We start from the raw sequence: 10,534 nt of genomic DNA on the forward strand, positions 1-10,534 counted from the left end.
GACCACAGCAGACAGTAATGCCAGGTGCCAAACTTGACCTGGTGGTGAAACATCTATCACTAAGTGTGTATCAGTCAACATCTAGAGCAACTAGAGCTCAAAACAGCCTGTCCCCACCTAAAACTAACATGGTATGGTGTCAGAATAAGAGAACATATGGTTTGCTTTCTAACCCTACCTAATTTTACTGAGGTACAGAACAGTAATGTTGTGTGAAGTTATTAAAACTACATCAGAAATATGTTGTGCAGGATTTATTATGGTGAGGGAAATTTGTGCTTAGTGAGTCGACTTTTCTCATTAGTAGGAACATTGAAAGTTCGTTTATTGTAAGCAAGTTGACTGAATTTTTTGCTTCAGTATAGACTTTCTATGGGAAAGTAAATTCACTGTACAGTGCAGTAAGGCTGTGGAAAACTTCTATTAGTATTCCTTTAGTCACTAACAACTTCGTTAAATATCAAATATTCCGTGCCTGTTGTAAATTATAACTTAATGTGAGTATGAAATTTGATAGTAATTTTAATAAGTCTTCAGACTAATATTTTTGTTTTAAATTTCAGGTGGAATTGTGCTTTCTTTGGGCACAATGGCAATTGGATTTGTGGCTTTCAAGTTCTACAAAGCTCGTACAGAAAGGAACTATCACACTCTTTAATTGACTGTGTCATTATTTTGGAATTGGAATATCAAGAGGTCATATTTTGCTTGTGTAAAAGTTACTTTATACAGAAATCTCTGGAACAAATGTTTATAGGTCCTATTTCCAGTACATTTATAGAATCTCACTTACACATAAAATAATAGTTAAAATTGTCTTGATTACTGACCACTGTCTGTTATTATGGGAACTTAGGGTATAGATGTTAAAATGCTTAATTGGCATACATTTTGAGATGTCAGTGGTGGTTGTGATGAGATTAAATTCTCATGTATTTACATCATGCCTGCCTGTACAGTTACGAATGTATATTTTTTGATCAGTGTATTTGCAAAATGCTTTGCTCAAGTCTGCTTTGTGGTTACTGTACAGAGTTGACACTGATTTGTGGATAGATGTTTTTCCAGGCAAATTGAGAGCATATAAAGTATGTAATAAGTCACAAGTTGCATTCACTGCACATTTTTTATATTCTATGTGCAACCACAAATTGTAATTGTTGCTGTAAAAAGATGTAACACACTGTTTTGTTTTCATAATATTTTTTCTTTCCCCTTTCAACATTTTAGCTTGTTGAGAATGTTTGACAGGTCAGTTGTAAATGCAGATTATAGTGATGTGATGATGAAAACTGTCTTCATAGTAAAGCTACCACCTGGATATTAACAATGTACTGTATGAAAAATGACTATTTTTGGTCCATATTTTTCAACTTCCAATTTAATATACTTCAGCAATATCCTGGCTTACAGACATGAAAATCTGCTTACATCACAATCTCAACTCCTTAATATTTATGTACAGTTAGGATATAGTCTGTGATCACATTAAAATATTTAATTAAGATTGTTATGGGATAAGTAATAAGAGTGGAGTGTGTGAATGATTGTCATGTTACTGGCGTCCATAATAGTAAGGTATTTTTTGTTTTTGTTAAATTTTTTTTCTGCCAGACATTTCAGTGAAATGTAAGCCATGGCAAGAGTTGTTTTTCTGTAAACACTTTAGGTTGGTTATGTCCTTAGTGGTAGGTTCAGTGCTCAGTTGAGCTAGCTAAAAGGAATTCAAACTACTGATATCACAGTGTCAGGCAGTTGTCCTGAAATTTGAAACTGAACTGTTTCTTATTTTTTGAATTAATGAGTACTACTACTCACACTTTATTTTTGTGTAGCCAGCAAGAGGCAGCCTTGCTTGAGGCAATGTCTGGAGATCTAACCCTGAACAAAAGTATTTCTTTCAAACTCCTTTCAGCCATGTTCAGCAAGTTCTGAAGACTGAAATCTGTGATATTGAAGTTAAGTGTGTGTGTGTGTGTGTGTGTGTGTGTGTGTGTGTGAGAGAGAGAGAGAGAGAGAGAGAGAGAGAGAGAGAGAGAGAGAGAGAGAGATTACGGTTGGTATGAGTTGAAATGGGCCTGAGAGAAGGCATGTGTGTTGCTTAAGATTGCTTTGCACAATTTGGCACGCTTGTAGAAAATAAATTTTATTAGTTGGCTCCTCACATGTAGTTATTTTGCAAATTCAGTATATTATAATAATGTTAATGAAAGCTTTGGTGTGCTATAAATCTGTAATTGAAGAAAATCCTTCTGTATCATCAGGAATACCATTTGCAGTTACTCTCAATAACTTTTTTCTGCACAGTTTTATATAGTGGAAGCTCTTTTGTAAGTGCACATGTACCATTTGGAATGTTAAAATTTAAAAGCTGGATATTTGATCTGAAAAGTTTTTTTTTTTTTTTAGCCATCATTATCTTATCATGATTTGTTTTGTCTTAGAAGTTCCTTTAGGCCAGTTGGAGTGCTTAAATTTGATTCTCATCTGGCAGTGCAGTGGTCAGTTGTGACAGCATTGTATAATAAATAAGTTGTTCTGGAAAGATCTTTGCAGTTAGTGTAGTTAGACTTTTCTCGATGATTACCTTTCTGAAAGGGCCAGTCATTAATGATTATTATATATATTCATTATTCTGGTCGAAATTCTTTGTTCCTTTGTTACATGTAATCTATTATGGGGTACTTCATTTGAAGACATTTAGGCACTGCAAACAGATTCAGAACTTCAGTGTTTGGCTTGTTTCATGGCTTTTCTGTCTTCTCATAGTTTTAAAACATTCTTATAGATATTCTACTGAAGGGCAAAAAAGAAACTGGTATTTTTGCTGCAGAGTTTGTTGTCTAAATCATATGCAAAGATATTGGATAACGTTTTGTCATAATGAATTGTGAAGCCCTCTGACACATGGATAAATGGTGCATTTTCAGATAAGCTTATTTCAGTTCATAGTTCATTGGCAAGGACTTCCTTGTACTACTTGCTCATTGTTTGTGCATTGGGGTTAATTTTCCTTGGTTATTAAGTGACCTTTGCATTTACTTTCTGTCATATGCAATTACACATAAATGCAGAGTTAAACATCTAGAGACTACATTCATTGTTAAAATGAAATTACTTGGGTGGGAAGTCCTTCATAACAGTGCCTTAAGTTTCAATGCGTAATTTCAATTGAACAGTAAAAAATAGTGTGAAGGAAAAAGCACCATGTATCAAAGCTTCAATGAAAAGATACTCAGTATCATAGGTAAAGTGAAGATGTTTCATTTGTACTAGCAGACAGTTTTATTTTGTGACACTTAATAAAATGGGGCAAAGGCAGTCTACTGTTTTAGGTTGCATTAGTAAAACGTGAAAAGTTAAAATTTCACAAATATTGTTTGCTGGTTTCCAGTTTGTCCAGATGTATATCATTTGTAATGCAAAGTCAATTAGGAAAACTGTCATCTCGGGGATATGAAATTAGCAATAGAAGCATAAAATGTTAAACTAACTTGGTGATTATTCAATTGGTATCAATGGAATTAGCTTGGAAAAATAAAGTGCTCTTAATGTAGTTCACTTACATATTAAGTGTTAATGTGAATACTTCTGGAACAGAAATGGTCATTTAAAGAAGTGTTGAAAGCTATTGTTGCCTTCCTGTGTATTTTTAAATTAATAGGGGCTTCAAACAGAATTGTCATTTCAGTGGTTTATGATGCACACACATTTGGTTAGTGTGTTGAGTGTATTCCTAAAGTTTCTTAAATATGCAAATTGATTGTGTGTGTGTGTGTGTGTGTGTGTGTGTGTGTGTGTGTGTGTGTGTTTTCAGAAAATTTGTCATGTAGTATAAAGCACGTCATGTTCTTGATAAACATTGTTCTGTGTGTGCCTTGAGAAGTATCACTTTTGTTTCAAATTTTCCTTGAATTTTAATGTCTTAATAGTAGTTAAGATATTCTGTGTTGGTTTATAAATTGAAAAAGTGGCCAGGATGAAATAGTGGTGCATTGCTTCTAAAAAAAAAAAAAAAAAACTGAGCACATCAGAGTTGGAGGAGCATTCAACACAGTTAATTTTACTCAGTGTTATCTTACGTAGATTCTGTATGAATTTGAGAAAGGCAACCAATTTCTATAAATCATTTAAAACTAATGCTGTTATTTCTATTTTGATATGAATCATTGTATGAGCAAAGTTTCTAATTTGTTGTTGAGTAGTACCTATTATTTGCTTACTGAAAAAATTGATAAAATTTAGATTTGAATATTCATGTTGCAGTAAATGATTCCAATTGTTGCTGTGTCATTGCACTTTGGTGAATTAATCATAATTTTCTGTAGCTTCACTGGTCCTTAACTAAGCAGTAACACTTAACTGTGGAAGTCCGGCTAAAATTTAGTTTCCCTGTTTCAAAAGAACTCTGTACTTTTGGGTTCAGTGCACTGCATGTGGTATGTGACTGTAGTTAAACCTTGTACCTTGGTATGAGCATCCTGTCAATCAAAAACAGAGATAATAGGGAAAGCAGTCGGCATCCCTTCAGTCTTATCTGTTGTTAAAATTTGCTTTACTGGAAACTGCTTGAGTTTTAAATATAAATAGAATCATCATTCCCATTTTCATAGATGTATTTTGATTTTCTACAGTTTGTATATTAAATTCATAAGTTTTAAATAAATATATTTACAAAAATTTGAAAAGATGTTCTGTTTATTTAAGATTAAGTGTTGCTTTAAGGCTTTCTGTGTGTAATAACTTCAGTGTCAAGTCAGCAAGCATCTCTGGGGGCTCAGACCACTCGGGCTGAGAGTCCACAGTGGTTTCACAAGTACACTACACACACTAGATTTGAATGTTGTCACAGTCATATTTTTGATTTCTAGGTAAGTTAGATTAAGCAGCTAATGTGTTGCGGAGCTAAATTGTGGGTAGTGTGTGGCACAAAGTAATGTAGTTAACTGAAATTTGTTGAACTTCATCAGTTGGAGTTCATTTTTTAAGAAACTTTATTTAACACACATTAGATTCTACCCAAAAATTTCAAACACTAAATGTAAATTTTTCTTTTTTTTTTTTTAGACTTTGGTTTGACATTTAATTGTTCTAATCACTTCACAGGTGTATGCACTTAAAAAGCAGTTCAATAGAAATCATCACAAGATAGGCATTTGAACATTGTTTTGCTCATGGTATATAGGCTTTGTGATTAATAGATAATCCCTTCATATTATGTAAATCATGTCTTCCCCTGCCTGCCTAAATGTTCAGGACAGTGGGTTACTTCCTGCTGTAATCTTTTCGTCTCAAGATCATTGACACTGAAAACTGTTACTGGTTAATAAGTATTTCCTTTAAATGTGGAGATAAAAATTGATTTGATCATAGATTTATGGAACAGGTAGATTGCTCAAGCAATTACCTTCAAATCTAAAACAGACAAAAATAGTTTGAAGAAAGTTCTACCTTATTATATTTACTGCAATAAAACAGTGACAGAACAAGCCATTAAAATTTCATTGCAGTGAGTAATGTCGCATGTAGTACACTCACGCACTTACTGAAATTGTCCAATGTGATAATAATATAGAAAACACACTAATCTGTGAAAAGGCACAAACAGTATGTAGTTATGTTTAATGTACAAAAAAATAAACAGATAAAGAATTTTAGGAGTTTCGTGGTAGTAAAGTAAATCAACAGAAAATTCAAATTGAGAGTAATACCAAAAGTAAGGTCTCCTTTTAAGTACATAGACCTGTTTATTTCTGCAATGGTTTACATCAGTTTACAGCTTGAACATTAGCTATTTTTCGACATAGTCACTATTTCTGTCGATGCATTTTTGTAGGTGCCTTGGCAGTTTTTGAATGCCCATGTCATATCAGCTCGCCGCCATGCTGTTCAGAAAGTTATGAACCTCTTCTTTCACCTCGTCGGAGCTGAATCACTTTCCGGCCAGATGTTCTTTTAACCTAGGGAACAGGTGATAGTCACTGGTGCCAAATCAGGACTACAGGGTGGGTGATTATGTTCCACAGAAACTGTTGCAGGAGAGCAACGGTTTGCCGAGCGATGTGTGGGTGAGTGTTGTCATGGAGAATGTGTACGCCCTTGCTCAACATTTCTCTCCTCCAGTTCTGAGTTGCCAGTTTGAGTTTACTCAGTCTCACAGTACCTGTCAGTGTTATTTGTGGCCCCAGCGATTCAGCTCTGATGACGAGGTGAAAGAAGAGGTTCATAACCTTCTGAACAGCATGGCGGCGAGCTGGTATGACATGGGCATACAAAAACTGCCACAGCATCCACAAAAATGCATAGACAGAAACGGTGACTGCTGAAAAGTAGCTAAATGTTCAAGCTGTAAACTGATCTAAACCATTGTAGAAATAAACAGGTCAATGTACTTATAAAAAAATAGGAGACCTTACTTTTGGGATTCCCCTCATAATTTGACAAAATGAAAGCTATAAAAGGGCAGAGAGGAGACATTGCACCACTGATGAGTTTATTGCAGTCAGTAGTGGTGGCATACTTCAAAATGTGCATGAATTAATTGTTTTCTTCAGTTGCTGATGTTGAAGAGGGGAGATGGATCATGCGGAAGCAATCTTGCTGTCGCCTTGGTTTCACATGAGGCTTTGTCACAATAGGTCTGACTGCCATGTATTAATGCATCACATTTTAACACATGACATTAAAAATATCAAACCACTAAAGGAGCTTAAGTGTCAGGAAACTCATTCTGACTAAATGTGGACTGTTCATTCTAAATCTGTTTTGGAGAGCACTTTCCATTGGTTAAGATTTAAATTTCTTGTACATTGAGCAGTCTTTCCTGGACAGCTGTATGTAGCACTTTGGTGTTCTGTTTCCTGTTGTGCAGTACTTATCTTCAGAGGTGTGTGTGTGTGTGTGTGTGTGTGTGTGTGTGTGTGTGTGTGTGATTTGGGGGGGGGGGGGGGCGCAGCAGCAAGGGCTGCTTTATTTCAGAAATATGTATACTCTTTTAAAGTGTGTCAAGCGAACATCCTGTTTGATTTACAAAAGAATTATCGCAATCAGTGTTCATATTATACATGCTGGAGGTGAACTTACATTTAGATCCAATTTTATGAAAGACCGCAATTGTTTGAAAACCTATTGTGACATTTGATTTCGAAACATTGCACACTTTCTGTGATATTCGTCTATTATTACATAGCAATTTCGTAATTTTTGTTTTGAAGTCCCTATTTGTTACAGGTTTACCTCATTCAGATTTATTTCTTAACTTTTCTACAGGTATTAACATCATTGGTGGGTTAACAGGCAGTTTGTTTCAGTACATAGAGCTCTTTAGTTTGCTTGTTTGTAATGACATGGGTATTAGACAGTGAATTGTGGAGCTGAAAATGGTTTCTTACAAAATTGAGGTTGACATGAATGGGTATTTATCATGTTCATGAATGTTGGTTTTCAATAAATTTTGAAAAACATTTGTCTTCTTTCATGTTACAATTAGATCTAAGTAGTGGATGCAGTTACTGTGCTGTAATTGGAGTTAAGCTGATTTTAGGTCCCCCTGTGGGTCCAGGGGTTAGAATAGGCCTGAGGTATTCCTGCCTGTTGTAAGAGGTGACCAAAAAGTCTCACACATTTAGGCCTTTATATGATGGTCCCTTATAGGGTTTGACCTCCCTTTCTCCAAATTCTCCCGAAGAGCAAGCCAATTGGGGAAGGGCGCATTACATGGTGCATAGTGTCCATCACGTGCTGAGACCTCTCGCATCCTTTGTTGACATGGATCTGCGCTTCCACTCATTCTCAGCTATTGGGCGAGGTCACCCTCCTGGGCGTGTTTTCCTCCACCCTCTGTGCAGTATCGCTTTCTGCACTTTCGACGATAATGGACTTCTTAGCTCGTTTGAGCCTGATATCCATCATAGTAGCCAGCCCGATGTGGTGATGCCACCATGTACCTGTTGGTTGTAGCCCCCTGACTGCACAGGGATCGCTCTGCTGATGCCTGCACTGTTAACTCCACACGTATGCCAAGGAGTAGATGCCTGTCACCCTGGGGCACCGAACTCCCGGCATGGCCATCCTGCCAGGTGGCCTTTGCTGCGGCTGGGTGGCGCCTGTGGGGAGGGCCCCTGATTGGAGTGGGTGGCATCAGGGCAGATGACACGCCATGAAGAGTGGCCAAACACCAGCAGTCTCTAAGTGGTCAAGGTCTAACTAACTTCAATGCTAAGAGATACGACCCCAAATCGTAGTCCTCCCCCCCCCCCCCCCCCCATTGCCGGCCACACCATGGGAGGAACGCCAGGCTAAAGATGGCAGCGAAGCTTATTCACCCTGGTACCTCGCATGTAGGAGAGTTCATGGGGTATCTTTTGTGTTAAAGAAACCTCAGTTTCTTTTGTAGAGCATTTAGAAGACAAGTTTGGGGAGGTGGAACGCTTTTCCAAAATTTGGTCAAGGTTGGTCTTTATCGAAACAGCATCGTCTATCCAGTCACGGGCACTCCTCGCCTGTGACGGGCTGGGGGATGTTTGTTTCCATCATGCCCAGTAAGAACTTAAATATGTGCCCAGTAAGAACTTAAATATGGTCCAGGGTATCACATTTTACAGGGACCTTCTTTTGCAATCTGATGATATGTGCACTAATTTTGAGCAGCGACGTGTCCATTTCATCAAGCATGTCCACCAGGATCAGAGGGATAATTGGTTTGCCACCTGTGCCTTCATCTTGGCCTTAGAGGGTGAAACATTACCTGATAAGGTCAAGGTGACGGTCTACCGCTGTGACGAAAAGCCATACATCCCTCCCCCGAAGTGGTGCTTTAAGTGCTTGAAGTTTGACTGTGTCTTCCCGTCGTACTTCCAGTGTCACCTGTCAGGATCGTGAAAGTCCTTCACATCCCCATCCTCTCTGTGTCCTGCCTCCCATCTGTGTCAACTGTGTAGAGCACCATTCGCCTTGCTTGCCTGACTGCAGGATTCTGCAGAAAGAAGGAAGAATAATGGAATAAAAGACCCTGAACTGACTCTCGTACACTGAGGTTAAGAGAGAATGAGAGGCTACATCCTGTGCATATGTCACCACTACGACAACGGTTCTACCATCTTCTGTTCTGCCGCGTACAGTTGGCTCTGAGCCATCAGTTATCACCTGCCCCATTGATTGTGGGCGCACTTCCTTCCCTGTTGTTATTGCACAACCTACTTCAGGAGCAACACCCCCCCCCCCTCCCCACCCCAAACATCTGGGATGTCAGTCCCCAATTCTCAGCCCGAGAACCGCATGTCTTCTTCGGCTCCTCTTGCCAGGAAGGGATCCCTTGGGTTACTCCCTTCCCGCATTCCTACCACTGGGAAAGCTGACACCCACCAGTGGCTAAAGCAAAAACACAGGTAGCTGGTCATAGGGCTTCACGGTCCTCAGTCCCAGAGAATGAATCATTGAAGCCATCCCAGCTGGACAAACCTAAGGAGCAGCGAGACAATCCTAAAAGGAAAAAGACCCCTAAGAACCAAGGCACTGCAGTGGCACGCACACGACCACTACTTAAAATATCTAAGGATGAGGTGGAGATTCCAGCGTCTGCTGAGGACCTAGGTCTCACAGCTACATAAGCAGCACCCTTCTCTAGAGTGTCTGATAGCCTTTAAGCGCCTCCATGCCCTTGTATGGCAGCTTATAAAACAATGGAAACAGGAGTGTTGGGAGAGGTATGTGTCGCCCATTGGGTACAATGTCACCTTCCCAAGTCTGGATGAAGATCAGTTTTTTGGGTACCAGACCCCAACAGATGTCCCTGGCATTAACATCAATGGCGTGTTATCTGCTGTTGCCGAGCGCTGTTGCCGAGCCTCTGCATCGAAGAACTACCCCCCAGCCTTTTGCACCCTCGAACAGCACATGGAAAGGAAAGTCCTCTCATTCACTACACACGGCATTTACAGTGTGGGAGCTCCTCAGTGCCCTTGCACATTGCCCCAACACAGCTCCTGGGCTGGATCGGATCCAGTCACATGATTAAACATCTGTAATCTGACTACAAGCACCATCTCCTCGTCATCTTCACTGGATCTGGTGGAATGGTAACTTTCCATTGCAATGGCAGGAGAGTACCATCGTTCTGGTACTCAAACTCGGTAAAAAAAACCCTTGATGTGGATAGCTATTGGTCCATAGTTAGCTGCTGGAACATGTGGTGTGTCGGCAGTTGGGTTGGCTTCTTCCAGGGTCGCTCTGCCTCTGATAATCATGTGTCCCTGGAGTGTGCCATCTGAACAGCCTTTACCAGACACCAACATCTAGTTGCCGTCTTTTTCGACTTTGTAAAACATAAAAGATGACCTGGTGATATCATATCCTTGCTACATTGTATGAGTGGGGTCTCCAGGGCCCTCTCCCAATTTTTATCCAAAGCTCCCTGTGGCTCCTTACTCTGTGTCCAAGTCGGTGCCTCCCATAGTCCTCACTCCCCCCCCCCCCCCCCCCTCGCCCTGTATTCAGGAGAATCGTTGTCTGCAGGGCTCCGTATTGAGTGTCTCTC

The 10,534-nt window shown here is 39.3% G+C and overlaps 1 protein-coding gene across 1 annotated transcript in view; it reads left to right on the forward strand.

The window, feature by feature from the left end:
* The window catches only part of LOC126248371 (sialomucin core protein 24-like), a 33,359-nt gene extending 28,671 nt beyond the window's left edge, over positions 1 to 4,688 (forward strand). Inside the window, exon 3 of the mRNA XM_049949300.1 lies at positions 564 to 4,688. Within this exon, the coding sequence (XP_049805257.1) occupies positions 564 to 658 (95 nt within the window). The 3' untranslated portion in view covers positions 659 to 4,688. The remainder of the gene's footprint in view (positions 1 to 563) is intronic.
* The last annotated feature ends 5,846 nt before the right edge of the window (positions 4,689 to 10,534 follow it).

This window comes from Schistocerca nitens, chromosome 3 (assembly GCF_023898315.1).
Source record: "Schistocerca nitens isolate TAMUIC-IGC-003100 chromosome 3, iqSchNite1.1, whole genome shotgun sequence".
Lineage (NCBI taxonomy): Eukaryota > Metazoa > Arthropoda > Insecta > Orthoptera > Acrididae > Schistocerca > Schistocerca nitens.